Here is a 21378-nt window from a genome sequence, read left to right on the forward strand (position 1 = left end):
GTTTGTCAAACTTGTGCAGGGTCCTACAGAGATGTGAAGACACCAACCTTGTGCTGAATTGGGAGAAGTGTCACTTCATGGTCAAGGAAGGGATTGTGCTGGGACACAAGATTTCAGAGAAGGGGATTGAAGTGGATAAAGCCAAGATCGATGTTATGGTTGGTTTGCCCCCACCAAAGACAGTGAAAGACATCCAGAGTTTTCTTGGTCATGCTGGGTTCTACAGGAGGTTCATCAAGGACTTCTCCACGATCACTAGACCTTTGACCAGGCTGCTGTGCAAGGAAGCCACTTTCAGTTTTGATGTGGAATGTCTACAAGCTTTCAAGAAGCTGAAAGGTGAACTCATTAGTGCTCCAATTGTCCAGCCACCTGATTGGGATCTCCCTTTTGAGATCATGTGTGACGCTAGTGACTATGCTGTGGGAGTTGTTTTGGGGCAGAAGAAAGATGGCAAAACCCATGTGATCTACTATGCCAGCCAAACCCTCAATGATGCTCAGATACGGTATGCCACAACAGAGAAGGAGATGCTGGCAATTGTTTTTGCCTTTGAGAAATTCAGGAGCTACTTGGTTGGGTCTAAAGTCATTGTCTACACAGATCAAGCTGCCTTGAGACACCTTTTGGCCAAGAAGGATGCAAAACCCAGGCTTTTGAGGTGGATCCTTTTGCTTCAAGAGTTTGATATGGAGATTAAAGACAAGCCCGAAGTTGAGAATGGCGTAGCTGATCATTTGTCCAGGTTGAGGGTAGATTCTGGTATTCCTATTGACGAAGGACTTCCTGAGGAGCAGATCATGGCTATTGAAGCAGTGATAGCAGTTTGTGAGACTGGTAGGAAGCTGGAAGAAGTCAAAGCAACAGAAGAGAAGGAACCTTGGTATGCTGATTTGGTGAACTACCTAGCCACAGGAAGAGAACCTTTGAATCTTGTGGGCTATGCTAAGAAGAAGTTCTACAAGGATGTGAAGAGATCACTACAAGAAAACAGCGGCATACTGAGGGAAAAAATCGTCGGTATGTCGTCGGAATAACGCTATTCCGACGACATACCGACGAAAAAAGTCCTCGGAAATAACTCCTCGGAAATTCATCTTTCCTCGGAAATCCCTCGGAAATTTCCGACGGAATTCCGAGGACTTTTTTCGTTGGAAATTCCTCGGAATATTCTGAGGAATATGTCGTCGGAATATTCTGAGGAATATGTCGTCGGAATATTCCGAGGGATACACTTCCTCGGAATATTTCCAAAATTAAAAAAAAAAATTATAAATTTATTTTTTTAAATTGAAATTCAAAAATATAAAATTAAAATTGAAATAGAAAACATATTTAAAATACAAAAAATAATAAAATAGTTTTTATAAATAAAAAAATGTTTTATAAATACAAAATTAGTTTTAATAAATATAAATATTTTTATAAATATGAAATCATCTTTTTATAAATACAAAATAGTTTTTATCAATACAAAAAATAATAAAATAGTGTTTATAAATAAAAAAATGTTTTATAAATACAAAATTAGTTTTAATAAATATAAATATTTTTATAGATATGAAATCATCTTTTTATAAATACAAAATAGTATTTATAAATACAAAAAATAATAAAATAATGTTTATAAATCAAAAAATGTTTTATAAATACAAAATTAATTTTAAAATATGAAATCATCTTTTATAAATCCAAAAAACGAATTTATATACAAAGAACGTTTTGTATATTTAAAAATAGTTTTTATAAATACAAAAATAAAAAAATAGTGTTTATAAATCAAAAAAATGTTTTATAAATACAAAATTAGTTTTAATAAATATAAATATTTTTATAAATATGAAATCATCTTTTATAAATCCAAAAATCGAATTTATATACAAAAACGTTTTGTAAAATCGAATTTATATAAACGTTTTGTAAATACAAAAATAATAAACAATTTATAAAAAAAGTTCTAAATCAATTCAACACAACCAAATCACAATTCTAAACCTATTACACAACAAATCACAATCCTACCCAATCACCCTAACAAAAATCTATCAAAAAACTTCTAAAATCATCAAATCTACTTAAAAACCTAACAAATAGGACCTAAGAGAGTGGGATAAGGTCCTTACATGATTTGTAAAGGAATGGAAAGGATTCGCCGGAGAGATCGTCGCGAGAGAAGGTGGAGAACGCCGGAAGGAGAGAGAGATCGCCGGAGAGGAAGAAGAGAGAAATGGGGAAGAAGAGAGAAATGGGGAAGAAGATGCGGTTCGAGTTTATAAAACCTTGGGTCTGACGGATATTTTCCGTCGGAATTCCCTCAGTATTTTCAATTTCAATTTTCGCGAAATATTTGGCGGCTTGTTTGCCCGGTTAAATGAAAATATTCCGAGGAAATTCCGACGGCCACTTAAATATCCGTCGGAATTTCCTCGGAATATTTTCATTAATTCGAGGAAACAGAATATCATGTGCATGTATTTCTATTAATTTATATTGTTCCTCGGAATTTCCTCGGAATATTCCGAGGAAATACCGAGGAACTAGTGTTTGGGGTTTCAAAACATCAATTTTTTTTGCCGTATTTTATTTCTTATACAATTGTAATGCATACCATTGAGGATTCTTTGTATAGATGAGCATAAACCATGAAATAACAAATTTCAAAACGAATTGTAAGTATTCCCTTTACCGTTCATTAAAGTGTATAAGTGTTTCTCTTATGTTGTGGGGATTTCGTTCATACAATCGGAAAAGTGTTTATTACAGTGTAATGAACAAATTTTTGACTTCATAATGAACGTAAGACACTTAATAAGGGTTATATAGGTGTTATTCAAACCGCAAAACGTTGTTTTCGGTTTAAAAACCCTATTTCCTCGGAATTTCCTCGGAATATTCCGAGGAAATTCCGAGGAAACCCTTTTCTTCCTCAGAATTCCGTCGGAATATTCCGAGGAAATTCTGAGGAACTAGTGTTTGGGGTTTCAAAATCTCGAATGTTTTTTTATAAACAGATCGATCGATGTATTTATGTCCAAAAACGCATCGATCGATCACTAAGATGGACCAAAGCGTAACAATGTGATCGATCGATGAGATTATCCCATCGATCGATCAAGGATATCAAGTTTTCCTCGGAATTTCCTCGGAATATTCCGAGGAAATTCTGAGGAACTAGTGTTTGGGGTTTCAAAATCTCGAATGTTTTTTTATAAACGGATCGATCGATGTATTTATGTCCAAAAACGCATCGATCGATCACTAAGATGGACCAAAGCGTAACAATGTGATCGATCGATGAGATTATCCCATCGATCGATCAAGGATATCAAGTGTTCCTCGGAATTTCCTCGGAATATTCCGAGGAAATTCTGAGGAACTAGTGTTTGGGGTTTCAAAATCTCGAATGTTTTTTTATAAACGGATCGATCGATGTATTTATGTCCAAAAACGCATCGATCGATCACTAAGATGGACCAAAGCGTAACAATGTGATCGATCGATGAGATTATCCCATCGATCGATCAAGGATATCAAGTGTTCCTCGGAATTTCCTCGGAATATTCCGAGGAAATTCTGAGGAACTAGTGTTTGGGGTTTCAAAATCTCGAATGTTTTTTTATAAACGGATCGATCAATGTATTTATGTCCAAAAACACATCGATCGATCACTAAGATGGACCAAAGCGTAACAATGTGATCGATCGATGGGTATATGTCCAAAAACGCATCGATCGATCACTAGTTCGTCGGAATTTCCTCGGAATATTCCGACGGATTGATGTTTCCTCGGAATTCCGTCGGTATATTCCGAGGAAACCCAAATTTTGGGTTTCGTCGGAATGTCCGTCAGAATACCGATGTTTTCTTGTAGTGGATACTACTGGGATGAACCCTATCTCTACATTCTCTGCAAGGATCAGCTTTATAGAAGAGTGGTTGCAAATGAGGAGATTGATGGGATCCTTACACAGTGTCATGGATCATCTTATGGAGGCCACTTTGCCACCTTCAAGACAGTTGCGAAAGTATTACAAGCTGGATTCTGGTGGCCACATATGTTCAAGGATACACAAGACTTTGTCTCAAAGTGTGATTCTTGCCAAAGAAGAGGAAACATCACAAAGAGGAATGAGATGCCTCAGAATCCAATCCTTGAAGTTGAAGTGTTTGATGTGTGGGGTATTGACTTCATGGGACCATTTCCATCATCTTTTGGAAACAAATACATCCTTGTGGCTGTCGATTATGTCTCCAAATGGGTGGAAGCTATTGCAAGCCCCACCAATGATGCTAGAGTTGTAACCAAAATGTTCAAGAGCAACATTTTTCCAAGGTTTGGAGTCCCAAGAGTTGTGATCAGTGACGGAGGTTCCCACTTCATTAACAAACTGCTTGAGGGACTTCTCAAGAAGAATGGTGTGAAGCACAAGGTGGCAACCCCTTATCACCCCCAAACAAGTGGCCAAGTTGAGATTTCTAACAGGGAGATCAAGTCTATCTTGGAGAAGATTGTGGGGATCACAAGGAAGGATTGGTCCAATAAGCTCGATGATGCACTTTGGGCTTATAGGACAGCGTACAAGACACTATGGGCAATAAAGTTGCTGAACTTTGACATCAAGAGTGCCAAGGAGAAAAGGATTTTTCAGCTACATGAGCTTGATGAGATAAGAATGAATGCTTTTGAGAACTCAAGGATCTACAAGGAGAAGACTAAAGCTTTCCATGACAAGAATATCCTGAAGAGAGAGAGTTTAAAGAAGGAGATCAAGTTCTTCTCTACAACTCTAGGCTGAAGCTATTTCCAGGAAAGCTTAAGTCAAGGTGGTCAGGTCCTTTCAAAGTCAAAGAGGTTAGGCCATATGGAGCAATAGTTTTGTGGAGTACTGATGGAAGAGACTTCACAGTCAATGGGCAAAGGGTTAAGCTCTACATGGCTACTGCACTAGAGGAAGATGGGGTTTCAACTCCACTGTCTGACCCTACCCCGGCCTAATCCAAAAAGAGGCAAAGTCAAGCTAGAGACTTAAAACAAGCTCACTTGGGAGGAAGTCCCATGTGTATCCTTGTATATATTGCATTGGTATTTTCATTTTCATCTTATAAAAAAAAAAAAAAGGGGAGAGAGAAGTCGTGTGCAGGTGCTTGATCGATGCAGGTTCGAGCAAATGTCGTGCGTGGGAGCGACCTCACACAGCGACACTTCGAAGTCGCTCCAGCTGGGAGCGACGTTACGGGAGCGACACCTCGAGGTCGCTCGGCTTAAAGACGTTTTGTGCTCCAACACGCTCTCGGAGCGACCTCTCAGAGCGAGCACATGAAGTCGCTCCAACTGGGAGCGACGTTACGGGAGCGATACCTCGAAGTCGCTCGCGTTTTCGTCGTCACGGAGCTCAAAAACTGCCTCGGAGCGACATCCTAGAGCGACACCTCGAAGTCGCTCCATCTCCAGAGCGAGGTTTCGAGAGCGACACTCCAGAGTCGCTCGCGTTTTCGTCGAATCACGACGCGAGAGAAGGACTCGGGAGCGACGTTCCGCAGCGACACCCTCACGTCGCTCCCGAACCGGTCCAGGTAAGTTTTTCTGACTCTAAACCCCGGCCTACTTCAAGTAAACCGACCCTAACCACCCTAGACTGAACCGGACGACCCTAAACCTACCCCCAGCCCCCGCGAATCCATCTCTATCACTCTCCCCTCCTCTCACAAACTCTCAAACTCTCTCAAACTCACCCACACCAAAAATCCCAAAACTTTCTCAATTCTCACCCAAATCGACTAGTTCTTGTTTCTAAATCCAAGCTTTCGCCCCTGTAGCCTATTCCTCACCACCCATTCACCATTTCTTTTCATCCAAGGCAAGGTATTGAGTTTTAAAATTCAAATTCGTAGGTCCATGAACCCTAGGATTTAAAAAATCGAAATTTGGTCATTTTCTTGCTAGATTGTGGTGAAATAGACTAGGGAAAGCTTATCTATCAAGTTGGGTTGTCGAATAAACGGTGAAATTGAGTTTAATTTGCACTTTGGCAAAGTTAGGGTTCATGGATTTGGGGGTTTTCGAATTTGACCTTAATTGGGTGTGTCTGTGAGTGAACTAGATGCGTTAAGGTGTTACAAGAGTGAGAATCATTGCATTGTGTTGAACTTGAGTTTAAATTGATAATTCATTTGTTAAGTTCACTTTTGCAATTTTTACTTGCAAAGTCTTCCCCTTCTTTACTTCCATCTACTTATCCCTTTTCAAGTTTTTAATTTTTCAGGTGAAAATGTTTAAGAAGACAAAGGGAAAGTTGGAAGCTGAGAGGCAAGAAGCTGAAAGACAAGAGTTTGCACTAAGAGGAAAAGCTTTGCCCTCCGAGCCAACTGGCTCAGGGACGCAGAAGACTGTCCGACAGCAGACCTTGGCTTCAAGGAAATCGAAAGAACAGGAGAAGAGGGCAGGGAAAAGTGTAGCAGTTCCCATCCATGAGGAAAGTGAAACTGAGAGTGCTGATGAGCAGGCACCTACGAAGAAAGCCAAGATGTCCAAAGGCAAAGGGGTTGCGGTTGATCGAGATAGGGCGAAAACTCCATCTGTGGAGGAGCTGTATGATCACTTGAAGAATGAGGTCACTTGGACTCCAACCAGGTTCGCCGACCTTGATCTGCTGAAGGAGTTGGGTCTTGACTCTGACATTGAAGAGATGCTAGGACATTTGAAGATGCCAAAACTCCTCACCATGGCATATCCTTTCTACAAGGATGTCACTTGTCAGTTCTTATCTTCTCTTGCGGTCACTTACCACGACACCGCGCATGTGAGGCAAGGATGGGGAAAAATCAGTTTTAAGGTCAATGGACGAGAATACAAAATGAACTTCAAGGACATTGGGAGAGTCATGGGGTTCCAAGACCTAGAAGACCACTCCCTACCCAAGTGTGAGAACCTTCCCACGGAGCTTTGGAGGTTGATCAGTGGAAACAGACACACTACCGGGGCTGACAAGAATTCACACATCCGACACCCGTCCGTACGTTACCTCCACAGGATGCTAGTCCATGCATTATACCCACGGAAGCAAGCTGGTACAGTTACTGAGGAAGACATGCGACTGCTCTGTCCGGCTATCCGTCCTTACGCCCAACCTGGAGTTTTACCCCTTCCCAGCACCGACATCTATGCTACCTTCGGGATGGTCAGTTTCTTTGTGGGTCGTCTCCAGCACTACAGAGACTGGGCGTGGTCCACCACTGACTCGCGCCCAAAGATGGGGATAGGTGGAATGATCACACCACTGCTCCAATTTCTGAATGTTCCCTTGGGAAAGGACGCAGTGGGACCGAAGTTCATTGATGGCACCTACTTGAGGATTGCCACCTATTTTAGTGGGATGTATGGGAGGGACTACGTCTACCACTACTATTTGCAGGGCAAGCCAGTCGAAGTGGTTCTTCCAAACCGGAACCTGACGAGTTTAGAGATACCTGGAGCTATTAGCTTCAACATACCCCAGGAGTACTTTCTTGGAGAACACGGGCCTCTCGATCCAATTAATTCTGCTCCATCAAGGAGAAGAAGTGTTCCTACGCGACATGACTCGCCTGTTGCAGACCCTTCTGAGCATATCTACGGACCTCTGCGCTACTACTTCAAGCCACATGACGGAGTTCTTCCCCCTGGAGCTCTTCGTGATGCTCATGACCACATTAGTTGCCTTCAGAGGTGGAACAAGGCTCAGGACAGAACGATAGAAAAGCTGAAGGATAAGTGCAAGGCGCTAAGTAAGACAGTAAAGAAGCAGGCAAAAACCTCAGCCAAATTCATGAAGAAAGTAGCTGATGTCTTAACCAGGGGAGGAATTGCGGGATGTAGCTCAGCAGACTTCGCTTTCGCGAACACCTCAAACCCCCAGCCTCCACCTCCGCCTGATGCTCTTGGCTTCCCCCTCACTGCTGCGCAGCTTCAGCGTAAGAGGAGGAACCCACCCACTCAACCTTCCACTTCCGGTAACAAGTCCCCCTCCCTCGCTTCTTCTGATAGTGAGGTCGAGATTGACGAGGTTGAGAGCCAACCATGGTATGGAGGCTCCGGTTCAGCATCCGGTGGTTACTACACCTCCTTCCCACCTGACGACGACGATGCTGGGGCATCAGCCCCCACCTACTATCCATAGGAGGTACTTCTTTCTCTCCCTTGTATATACCATTCCCTTTTTGCATATTAGTTTTCATTTCGGTATCTCTCTCTTTACTTGACAACACAGAGACTGTGTAACTCAAGTTTGGGGGAGGTACCAAGCATTTGATCATGGTTGCTTTGATGTTGTTTCATGAGTCATGCATTGCATACCTATTTGCATATAAAAAAAAAAAAAAAAAAACAAATTCATTTAGTTTGCATCATTTTGCATTTCTAGGAGAGTCTAGGGCATATAGGTTGCATTCACTTGCACTGGGAGCAATGATTTTAAATGCCTTATAAAGAACACTACGTTTCACCTGAAAAGCTATGCACCTCTCGAAAAGACTTGTATGTTTCGTGCCTTGAAAACTCTTCTTGAAACTTGTTGATTGCGGAAACCTACTCTTTGAAGCCAACTACAACCCTATTTGAACTAAACGAACTTAATGCTTCTTGCTTAGGGTCCCTTGTGTACTGAGTCATGGCTATACACACTTGAGTTGTCACATCTTTTATGCCAATCTTTTTTTTGACAAACTTTAGTGGTAGACCACTCCCAAAAACTTTTCCCTCCTTTTAAGCTTTCATTGTTTGATGAGTGAGGCCTTCTTAGGAAAGTCTTACATGTGCATAATGTTGAGAGTATCGGGAACGACAATGCTTGATCTTCATTCTTGCTAGATTAGGCACATCATTGTCTAGCCATAGATGGGGGTGAGTGTTGTAAAGTTTGATTTGGGAGTTTGAGAAAATGGAAGGAAAAGAGTGAACTCTTGTGCTTAATTGGCTAGTCTTTATAGGATAAGTAGAGAAACTTATAGCTCAGTTTATGAAAAGTCTTGGCCCCCGAAAAAAAAAATATATATATATAATAAAAAAAAAGAGAGAAAAAAAAAGAAAAAAAAAAAGAAAAAAAGAAAGAAAGGGGGCTAGCAAAACTGTTTAGAGCTAAGTTTTGTTTTGAAGTTGAGAAAAATCCTTATGAGATTTCAAAGAAAAGAGTTTTGTCGTGCAAGGTGTTCTTGAGATCTTTTGGTGAGAGATGTGAGTTGGGCTTGACATTTGAAAAAAAAATTGTGTAATTGTATGTTTGGGAAAAGGGTAGAACAATGGAGATTGAGCATTGTATGCATGAGTTGGTCCCTTTCTTAGATATATTATGTGCAATGTCAAGGCTACTTGTTTCGAGAGTAAACCACCATAAAGATTTTATGTTTCGAACCTTTTGATTCACCTGAATAAAAGCCTTTCCTTACCCAAATGACTTGGACCGACTGACCATTTGCAAGAATTCACTAGACGTTTTGTGCTTAATGAATGTGAGAGTTGGTTGATTTGAATGTGTGGATGCTTGATGACGAGTGTAGGGACAAAAGGAGTTGAGATAGGCATAGAGAAGCTAGAGTGTAATAAGATAGTGTGCTAATCGTGTTTGCTAGTTGTGTTTCTTTTGGCTATGAGCTCCCACCTTCAAACCTCTCTCCCTATGAGTTCTAGAAAGTTCACTTGTGGACAAGTAAAGAACAAGTTTGGGGGAGTTGATATCTTGCATATTTCTAATGTTTTATCCATTTACCAGAGCGACGAGCGGAGGTCGTTCGCGTCTTCATGTCAGGAGCGACCTTACCAGAGCGACGAGCGGAGGTCGCTCGCGTTTTTATGTCCGGAGCGACCTCTCGCAGCGACACAGCGAGGTCGCTCCCGAAGCATGGAGCGACTACTCGGAGCGACGAGCGGAGGTCGCTCGCGTTTTGATCACTCGGGAACGCGAGAACGAGTCCGGAGCGACCTCTCGCAGCGACACAGCGAGGTCGCTCCCGAAGTGTGGAGCGACTACTCGGAGCGACGAGCGGAGGTCGCTCCACGTTTTATTTCTGCTCGAACTTATGATTTCTCAAGGGCCTTTTGGTCATTTTATGATGCACGTTTTTATTTTCTAAACCTATGTTTTAATACTCTGTAAGCCACCAGGAGGAGATCTATCTTTTGTTCTTAGGAAAAACCACCAAAAACTCTTGGAAAGTCATCTCTTGAATCAATTGATCAGTTTTGTTATTGAAATTCTGTGTTCTTATATTTATTTTCTTTGTGTTTCTCTGCATGATTAATCTGAAATCCAACATGGGTTTAAGAGGAATCATGGAGATTAGTGAGTAATCCCCCTTTGAATTCATGGGTTAGGGAGATTAAGGGTGATTAGGTTAGAGCTAGGATGTTTTAGTGTCGATCATTCATATTTCCTTGCTAACAGAGTGAACCTAATGCATCTTCTGAGTTGACCACTCAGTTGTTGATTCTTAGGCATTTCTCACCCGAAAGGTGTTCGAGGAAATGCCCGAGACAACTCTTTCTAGCTTTTAGCATACTGTGCCAAAGACATTTGTTGTTAGAGGTGCTAAGATAGCCATTGGACTTGCTAGTTATGATTACTTTCATATCATTCAACCAAAGACATTTGATGCTTGGATTGTGTTAGTAAATGAACATTCATCTAGACATAGAGTTTGTTTAGGATTATGTCTAAGCTTAAGGTTGATAATTTGATTGATCGTTTGCCATCCTTAGTTCGAAACTTGATCACCCGATGTCTAATCCCTATATCCATGAGTTCTCTTTTCCTATAGTTAAGAGAGTATCATTTAGTTATTCCTTTTAGTTAGTTATAGTTTAAAAACCCTTTTAAAAACCATTGGTTGCACTTAGATTAAGTGATTACCTGCATTCTCGGTGCTTTCATATCTCTCAGAACTGGTTCGACAATCATTTACACTACAACATTTGTCTTAGGAGCCTTGAAAACTCCTAACATCATTTTTTAAAAGATATACATAATGTATATATATAGATTAATCTTCCAAACTTAAACTATTATATTATATATGAATAATGTTTTTGAATAAAAATAATTTCTGATTTAAAAAAAAAATAAAAACAACAAATGGTTATTTTCAAATAATGGATGTAATTTACATTATATTATCATTTAACAAGTATTAGATATGTTTTGATAAATCATTATTTTCTATTTCCAGAAAAAAAAAATTGTTAAACATCAATATCATCTATGTTAAATCTAGGTTAAGTACACTAACATCACAAATTCAAACATCACAAAAAATATTTACATAAACATTATAATACAATAATTTAATCAAAAAATACAATTCAAAAAAACAATATTCAAAAGAATAGTTATATACTTAATATTTGAAAATCAAAGATATTTTTGCTAAAATTGTACTTACCTGGCCAAGGAGATCGACCATCTTTTTACGGATCGATCGATTGTTGAGCATGTGGTCGATCTGAAAATACTCTGCAGTTTAATTAAATATCTAAAACATTTATTCCAACACTCAACATATAGTTTTGCTAAATATGATAATTAGGTAGCCAACAAAATTACAAAAAAATATTTAAATAGTAAAAAATATGTTAATTTAAGGTGTTAAAATTTAAAAATAAATTTTAATTATGACATGCATCTTAACATTTATATAAATATATATCATAACCTAAATATAAATAATTTAACAACTTAAATTAGAAAAAATAAAAATTCTGGGCGTAGCCCGGGTTAATCTCTAGTAAACTAATAAAATGGACCTTTTGAGGCTCCATAGAACGTCCACATCAGCAAAAACATTTCTCCCCAAAGATGACACGTGGCATAAAATATAGTTTTACATTTTAATATTACTAATTTTCGAAAGTTATAAATAATATGTAAACATACAGTATAAAAAATGGAAAATCTACATTAAACATACGTAAAATTACCATTTTTCACTTTAAAAAAAGACGGCTTATCTCCATAATGTAACATTACCGTTTTATAAAAAAAAACAAAAAACATAATATATAATTTCGAAAATAATAAATATATGTAAACATACAACATAAAAAATAGAAATACTACATTAAACATATGTAAGATTACCATTTTACATTTTTATTTTTAAAAAATAATATGCAAACATACAACATAAAAAATAGAAAAACTACATTAAACATATGTAAGATTACAATTTTTCACTAAAAAAAAGACGGCTTATCTCCATAATATACATAACTATTTTGTAAAAAAAATATTATATATAATTTCGAAAATAATAAATCTTTACTAATAAAAGGGACCTTTTGAGGCTCCATAGAGCGTCCAAATCAGCAAAAAAACTTCTCCCGAAAGATGCCACGTGGCATAAAATATAGTTTTACATTTTAATATTATTAATTTTCGAAAATTATAAATAATATGTAAACATACAGCATAAAAAATGAAAAATTTACATTAAACATATGTAAAATTACCATTTTTCACTTAAAAAAAAAGACGGCTTATCTCCATAATGTAACATTACCGTTTTATAAAAAAAAAACAAAAAACATTATACATAATTTTGAAAATAATAAATATATGTAAACATACAACATAAAAATGGAAATACTACATTAAACATATGTAAGATTACCATTTTACATTTTTATTTTTTAAAAATAATATGTAAACATACAACATAAAAAATAGAAAAACTCTTACTAATAAAAGAGAACTTTTGAGGCTCCATAGAGCGTCCACATCAGCAAAAAAACTTCTCCCGAAATATGACACGTGGCATAAAATATAGTTTTACATTTTAATATTACTAATTTTCGGAAATTATAAATAATATGTAAACATACAGTATAAAAATGGAAAATCTACATTAAACATACGTAAAATTACCATTTTTCACTTAAAAAAAGACGGCTTATCTCTATAATGTAACATTACCGTTTTATAAAAAAAAAACAAAAAACATTATATATAATTTCGAAAATAGTAAATATATGTAAATATACACAATAAAAATGGAAATAATACATTAAACATATGTAAGATTACCATTTTACATTTTTATTTTTAAAAAATAATATGTAAACATACAACATAAAAAATAGAAAAACTACATTAAACATATCTAAGATTATTATTTTTCACTAAAAAAAATACGGCTTATCTCCATAATATACATTACTATTTTGTAAAAAAAAACATTATATATAATTTTGAAAATAATAAATAATATGTAAACATACAACATAAAAAATGGAAATACTACATTAAACATATGTAAGATTACCATTTTATAAAAGAGACCTTTTGAGGCTCTATACAGCGTTCACATCAGCAAAAAAACTTCTCCCAAAAGATGACACGTGGCATAAAATATAGTTTTACATTTTAATATTACTAATTTTCGAAAATTATAAATAATATTTAAACATACAGCATAAAAAATGGAAAAAATACATTAAACATATGTAATATTACCATTTTTCACTTAAAAAAAAAGATGGCTTATCTCCATAATGTAACATTACCGTTTTATAAAAAAATAAAAAACATTATATATAATTTCGAAAATAATAAATATATGTAAACATACAACATAAAAATGGAAATCCTACATTAAACATATGTAAGATTACCATTTTACATTTTTATTTTAAAAAAATCATATGTAAACATACAACATAAAAAATAGAAAAACTACATTAAACATATGTAAGATTACCATTTTTCACTAAAAAAAAGACGGCTTATCTCCATAATGTACGTTACTATTTTGTAAAAAAACCATTATATATAATTTCGAAAATAATAAATAATATGTAAACATAAGAAAGAAAAATACTCAATATATAGAAAAATAAATAATAAGTAAATATTATAAATATATAAATATATGAATTATATATACAATAATAAGTAAATGCACAATTTTTAAAATATGGAAAGAGTACATTAATATTAAACATCTATATTAAAATGTAAAATATAGATATTAAGTAAATAGAAAGTATAAGAAAAAGAAATACACAACTTAAAAACAAAGGAAAAAATATATTACTATTTAAACATCTATCTTAAAATGTAAAATATAGATATTACGCAAATAGAAAGTATAAGAAAAGGAAATACACAATTTACAAAAAAATGGAAAAAGTACATTAGTATTTAAACATCTATCTTAAAATGTAAATCTATCTTAAAATATAAAATTATTAGTAAATAGAAAATATAAGAAATAGAAATACAAAATATAAAGAAAAATAAATAATAAGTAAATATATAATATAAGTAAATACGCAATTTAAAAATGGAAAATTACATTAAAATTTAAAAATATATCTTAAAATTTAAAATATAGATATTACATAAATAGAAAGTATAACAAATGGAAATATACAATTTAAAGAAAATGAAAAATGTACATTAAGATTTAAACATCTATCTTAAAATGTAAAATGGAGATATTAAGTAAATAAAAAGTACAAGAAATGGAAATACATATACAGGAAAATAAATAATAAGTAAAATAATGTAAATATATAATATATTAATTATATATATAATAATAAGTAAATACACAATTTTTTAAAAAAAATGGAAAAATTTCATTAAGCATTAAACATCTATCTTAAAATGTAAAATATATAATATAAGTAAATACACAATTTAAAAAAATGGAAAAGTACATTAAGATTTAAATATGTATTTTAAAATATAAAATATAAATATAGATATTACGTAAATAAAAAATATAAGAAATGGAAATAAACATTTAAAAAAATGGAAAAAGTACATTAAGATTTAAACACCTATCTTAAAATGTACATCTATCTTAAAATGGTAGTAAATTATATAAAAATGGAAATACCACATTAAACTAAAAAAAATAAAAATGTATAGTTTTACATCAAGAAAGTCCCTATAAAATTCATTATTCCATCAACATCAACCTCACACTATTAAGGAAAACTTCAAAGCACTTGAGCAAAAAAATGGTTCCACCATCAACTCTTGCCTTCCCAAAAACCTTTAATGACCTTAAACGAGATTTTTTATAACAACGAACTTTTTGTTAAGTGGATTCATTGTTGGGAAACCCGCGACTTCCAAAAGGCAAACTTATTCATGGGAATTGAATTGCTTTTCATAGACTCAAAGGTATTCTTACAAATTTAAATTAATCTAATCCATAATTTTATTATTAATATTCATATTACTCTTTCATGATCAAACCATTACAGTTAATAACCATTCAAGCGTTTATCCCGAAACACTTCTTTCCTCGCCGAATTAGGTATTGGTTCATGTTGGTTTAGTATTGTTTTTGGTTTATTAACCGGTTTAGGATGGTCATATTGTAAATATAATTTAAGTTGGTTTAGCATATATTATGCTTAAAATAAATTAAATTAAATAATAGTAATATTATGCTTAAAATATAATTTTAGAGAATTTTCAAATATAGTTTACAGAACATTATAGGTGATGAATTTAATTTATTAAATTCGTTTATTACTTAAAACTAAGTTTTTTTAAAAAACATACTGAGTTATAAATATCAATGCTGGATTGGTGAGTATAACATGAAGACAAAAATATAAATATTTCATTTTCAAGATAAGAAATTCAGCTTTTATTCAGTTACTCAATATATAATATCTTAAATTATTTTTTTAAAAATATACATAATTTATATATATAGATTAATCTTCCAAACTTAAACTATTATATTATATATGAATAATGTTTTTAAATAAAAATAATTTCTGATTTAAAAAAAAATAAAAACAACAAATGGTTATTTTCTAATAATGGATGTAATTTACATTATACTATCATTTAACAAGTATTAGATACGTTTTGATATATCATTATTTTCTATTTCCAGAAAAAAAAAATTGTTAAACATCAATATCATCTAGGTTAAGTATACTAACATCACAAATTCAAACATCACAAAAAATATTTACATAAACATTATAATACAATAATTTAATCAAAAAATACAATTCAAAAAAAATATTCAAAAGAATAGTTATATACTTAATATTTGAAAATCAAAGATATTTTTGCTAAAATTGTACTTACCTGGCCAAGGAGATCGACCATCTTTTTACGGATCGATCGATTGTTGAGCATATGGTCGATCCGAAAATACTTTGCAGTTTAATTAAATATCTAAAACATTTATTCCAACACTCAACATATAGTTTTGCTAAATATGATAACTAGATAGCCAACAAAATTACAAAAAAATATTTAAATAGTAAAAAATATGTTAATTTAACGTGTTAAAATTTAAAAATAAATTTTAATTATGACATGCATCTTAACATTTATATAAATATATATCATAACCTAAATATAAATAATTTAAAAACTTAAATTAGAAAAAAATAAAAAATCCCGGGCGTAGCCTGGTTAATCCCTAGTCTATACTCAGCTTTTTTATCTCCATACGGGAAAAAGACACGTGTCGTCTTCTCACTGGACATAATTTACGATTGAGTTTTGTTTGCTTAATTGGATTTTGTGTTTTATTCTGAGGCCCATCTCAAAACATAAAGCCTCGAGGCCCGGACTCGCCTCTTCCTCTAGGTCATTTCTTCCTCTTTCCGGCGCCGATGCAGATTGACGTTACAACGTTTCGCTTTGCTCTTCTTGACTTCGTGTTAAATAGCGATTTCCCCACTTCTTAGCATTCAATTTGACGCCTTCGCTTCCCTGAGATACTCAGTAGAGCTTCGGGTATAAATATACCTCTTCATCCAGACATGAGCATCACAGCTTCGACGAGAACCAGAAGATCACTCTGTTCAATTTCCGAATATTACAATGGCGAATCCCCAAGTCCTTCTTGCCGATCTGAACGCAGGACGGTGCTCGAACGTCGCGGAAAGGTGGTGAATTGATGAGTGTCGATGAGAATGTAAGCCTCTTTTCATAATCTGATTTACAGTTTACTCCATTAATATTCTGAAAAGTTTTACGCTTTTAGGGATTTCTCATATTCTGTGATGGCTCGATAGCTATAAGATGATCTAGGCTTATCTGTGACGCATTAGCCATCTCTTCTTAACGTTTTAGTTTCTCCTAAATGAAACAAGTTTTCATCTTTTAGCCATAGCCATTTTCTTAACGTTTTAATTACTCCTAAATGACAGTCAAGGATCTGTTAGTGCGAACCGTCAGCTTAGGTTCAGGAAACGTCTCACCCGCAGCAACACTAGTTTCCGTTTGTGTGATGCTCCTTTCTCGATTCGGTTCAATGAAGGAACCTCTCTTGAGAAGATAACGCGCGTCTGCTAGGCCCATACCTACGGAGCTTTTCCGATTCATGACATATGGTCGGATACTTGAGCTCGCAAACACTGGGAAACAACTTCCTGGTATGTATTTTTATGCTGAGTAGTTTTGTTCGGTTGTGATATATCATGTTCTAACGTTGCCCCCTTAATTGGTGAGTTGAATGCAATCCGAAGCACAATCACGGACCGTATAGCATGTGATGCTCACTCTGCGTCTTGAAAGGTTTTTTTTTTTTTTTTTTACGTAATGGTTGTTTTAAGGGATGTTTGAACGAATATCTTCAATTGACTGTACACTAATTTTTCTTTGCAGTGGTGAGAACGTTTGTGTGAGTATGTTTGACTCGTTGGCGCTTGTATTTCACACCAAATTTGACAGCTATGGGAGAGAGCCGAAAGTCATAGTTGCTACAGGCCTGAATCCTAAGATAGTTGGGGGTAGGCGTTTTAAGTTTCAGAATTTTGGCTGCATTCATACATATTATCGTCAAATGCATGGCAGTCTCTATTTGTTTTGGACTTGATACCTCCTCTTTTTTTTTGCTCTTTGTCAGGTCTTTTATTTTTGAATGCTACTTCCGCCACACATCTCTACTTTGACTCTGAGACAGCTGCTCGGAAAAAACTGTTTGGCACGTACGTCTCATGATTCTATTTAGAGTGACTCAAGTTTTTGAGATTGGACGTAGAGCAACTCTTAATTTCCTCATTTGGTGAATGTATTTGCTTTGCTTCTCCTTTCAGCTTACCAGGTCATGGAGCAGTCCCAGGAGGATCTACTTCAAAGGTGGTTCATGCACAGAAGATTGAACCAATGACCATCTCCGAGCTTAACCAGTTTATTATCACGGCTGATTCTCAGGTGAAGTCTTCTTCGTTTATATTTAAACGTCGCCAATTTTTTGTAATAAAACAGACTGATGTGATTCTTATGACTGGTCTCCATCTTCAATCCTTGACAGATTATAGAGTTTCTTTGCACCGCTAAGGTTACTGGTATCCAGCAAGATGAAGGTTGGAGTTATATTGGCTGCTCCGGGTGTTCAAAGAAACTTGTCCGAGAGATATCTTCTTTCACATGTTTATCATGTAATGAAACTAATGCTGTTGCGGCACTCAGGTGAGAAACATATAATTTGCGTGTATTTAGCATAGTAGAAGCAATTAACATATAGTTGTATTCGCTAATGATGTATGAAATAGGTACCGAGTCGCATTGGCTGTGTCAGACAACACTGATACTGCATCTTTCCTAGCTTTTGATATATAGATGGCTAAACTGACCAACATTCAAGCTTCTGAGGCTGCTCAGATTGTGGTATGGCCTTACATCAGTCCCTCGCTACTACTTGGTGCTATGGCTGTTGATAATATATACTTATAAAACTATGTTTTTCTGTCTGCAGGGGATAGAGGTAGATGCTCAGGTCGACACAGAACTTCCTCAGTCCCTTGCTGATATTGTTGGAAAAACCTACACTTTCCAGCTCAAATGGAATGATTTCAATTTCTCCTCGAAGCACCAGACCTTCACCATATCTCGCATCTTTCCTCAGCGAGTGCTTGCGCCCATGCCAGCCTTTGTGGTAACTGTGAGTTCCTCATATGTAGCGAAATATGTTACTTACTTGCTGAGACCAATAACTAATATATGTGTTTGTTGCATAATTCACAGGAAGGTGCAACTGTTCCCGCCGATGCTCAGGCTGGAGATTTGCCACAGGGAACAATTTCCAACATTGGAATCACTTCTACTGGAGCAGATAAGCCAACTACATCTGATGCTTCAACTGGTAAACGTCCACCACCGGCCAAAGACCAGGATGATGTCGACAAAACTGCCCCGAAAAAGGCACATGTGGAATGAGACCATCACTCCACAGCTAGAACAACCACAACTGCTTCTGATTCTAATTATGTTTTAGTGTTCCCATTTTCCCGGTGGACTATTTCTCTTTTTCTTTCAAAGCAATGTGTTATGCTTTAGTATTTTCTATATGGTTCTGAACTATTTGTCTTTGGCTTTTTTAAAAATGTGGTTGTTCTTTATATTATATAAATCTACTACTCTTTTTCGTTTTAAAAAATGTGGTGGTTCTTTATACTTTGCAGTCATCCAACTTAATTCATTTAGCTTTACAACGGTTTTAATCTTCTCCCTACCGAGCTTGGAAGTTTATCCGAACTTTTTGTTACCATAAGTTACAACAGTTTTAATATTCCATTAACTTCGCATTTATACTTTATGCTATAAAAACATTACATTTTAACTACGATCTAAACACACAGCCATCATAATATTAGAACAGAATAAAACCATGCTTCCTTGCAGTACAAGCAAAGAGACAGATTCCCACCTTGAAAAAAAAACAAGACAGTTTCTAGCAGTAATGTTTCTGGCAAGAAGCACATCGAACATGCATCTCCAGAGACTGTTTCTCTTACGGTTTAGTTTCTGACTAGCCATCCTATTAAGCATTAGTCATCCCTGCAGGTGCAACAACCAAATTCACTTGACATTTCATCATCCTTTCCTTTATAGATTGGTTATGAAAATATTCACGGAGCAGACTATTTAGATTTCAATTACCAGAAGCAAACATATTAGTGTGTTGTGTAGAAGAAAAGATTAACGAAACAGTGACTTCTTGCTTTTAAAAATTGTTTCACCTTTAATTAATAGTAACTGGTAAATGGTGTCTATACAACTTATAATGCAAATGAAAAGTAATTTCAACTGACAGCCCTTACAGACGTATATACTCATATTTTTCCTCTTCACTGTTCTGATGCAAACTCTCTAACTACGATTGCTCAACAAAGGAAGTTCCCAGAAGACATGGTGAAGGCTCAAGTTGAAGTAAAAGGCAAAGCAAGGAGAGGGAGACCTCCCAAAAACATTAATGTTTCTGAAGGTTCTACAGCATCATCATCATCATCTATAACCAAAAAAAGCCATTAAAAAAAAATTGGTAAGTCCTAAACAAACTTCATCCTTTACTTTACAACTAAGTATTATGACAGATTCATGTTCTTTAAACTCTGGTCGTCCAGCACCTAATCTACACAGACCTTGGTTTCAAGAGCAACATCTATCACTCACACCATCAACCTTAATCGGCCAACTATCAGATGAAGCTCTCTTGGCTGGTAAATCATCTGCAATGCTTATATGTTATCAAATCTGTTTCCAGATTTTGTTTCACACACTTCCCTGGACTCTTTTCCCATAACAGTGGCTAATGGAAGACAAGCCGGACAGAGAAGACAACAAATCCGCAGAAGTAAACGTGACAAGTTACCACAGCAAGGCAAGCTAAGCACATCTTCAAAAACTTGCAACTAAATGTTATGAAACCTACTAACTTTTTTTCCTCCCACCAGCGACCCTTTCTGCAAGTGGAAGCCGTCAAGGTATTAAAAAACTAGATCCTCATGAAACAAACACTTACCGGTGCAATTGTGACTCACAAAAGTTTTTAAAAATTGCAGTAAAGAGATGAAAACCAGATGAGAATAAGTGGGAATTAGTAACATGCTCTGCTTGTCAAGCTATTGTCTGGGTTGGTGAAGCTGTTGTGAAGGAGACACGAAATTCTTCCAGAATGTTTAGCATATGCTGTCAGCAAGGACGTGTTAAGCTACCACCTAGGCGTCAGCCACCATCGCCACTTAAAGAACTGCTTGATAGACCCAGTTTTGTGCTACAGATCCGAGTGGCCAATGGAATGTTATCATTCACCTCAATGGGTGGTCAGATTGATCACACTGTGACAGGCACTCCTGGTCCCTTTGCATTTAGGCTCCATGGACAAACCCACCACAGGATTGGCTCTCTTCTCCCACCCGAAGGCACAGTTTCTGCAGTTGTATATAGTGGACACAGACAATGAGGTAACAAACAGGAAGAAGGCTTTCAGCAAAGGTACATCTTCTGTGGAGATTCATGACAATTTGATAGCTGGTTTAATCAAGATGCTGGATGAGAATAATCACCTGGCCAAAACTTTCCGGCATGCAAGGGATCGTCTATTATTTGGTGATGCAGTTGAGTTCAGTATCACTTTAGT

The 21378-nt window shown here is 35.6% G+C and overlaps 2 protein-coding genes across 3 annotated transcripts; both read left to right on the top strand.

Annotated features, from left to right (window-relative positions):
* Positions 1-3880: 3880 nt before the first annotated feature.
* LOC125580761 (uncharacterized protein K02A2.6-like) lies at positions 3881-4547 on the top strand (the record flags this gene model as incomplete). Its single annotated transcript, XM_048745858.1, has 1 exon — positions 3881-4547. A coding segment is annotated over exon 1 (492 nt), but the record flags the coding sequence as incomplete, so codon positions are not given.
* A 12484-nt stretch (positions 4548-17031) lies between these two features.
* On the top strand, positions 17032-20590 carry LOC125580762. Of its 2 annotated transcripts, XM_048745860.1 has the most exons (8): positions 17032-17531; positions 17622-17746; positions 17863-17944; positions 18053-18170; positions 18271-18428; positions 18512-18626; positions 18715-18900; positions 18984-20590. In XM_048745860.1, exons 1-6 carry the CDS (start codon positions 17509-17511, stop codon positions 18576-18578), a joined length of 573 nt encoding a protein of 190 aa, XP_048601817.1. In that variant the 5' UTR covers positions 17032-17508; the 3' UTR covers positions 18579-18626; positions 18715-18900; positions 18984-20590. The 2 variants fall into 2 exon arrangements, with proteins under 2 accessions (XP_048601817.1, XP_048601816.1); XM_048745859.1 differs by lacking the exon at positions 17032-17531 and having other exon boundaries at positions 17565-17746.
* The last annotated feature ends 788 nt before the right edge of the window (positions 20591-21378 follow it).

Source organism: Brassica napus, chromosome C1, assembly GCF_020379485.1.
Source record: "Brassica napus cultivar Da-Ae chromosome C1, Da-Ae, whole genome shotgun sequence".
Classification (NCBI taxonomy): Eukaryota; Viridiplantae; Streptophyta; class Magnoliopsida; order Brassicales; family Brassicaceae; genus Brassica; species Brassica napus.

Coding starts and splice junctions, on each gene's coding strand:
- LOC125580762 (XM_048745859.1), top strand. CDS start 17,572: ATGTTTGAACGAATATCTTCAATTGACTGTACACTAATTTTTCTTTGC. Junction 18,171..18,270: donor TTATCACGGCTGATTCTCAG/GTGAAGTCTTCT, acceptor AATCCTTGACAG/ATTATAGAGTTTCTTTGCAC. Junction 18,429..18,511: donor AATGCTGTTGCGGCACTCAG/GTGAGAAACATA, acceptor TGTATGAAATAG/GTACCGAGTCGCATTGGCTG.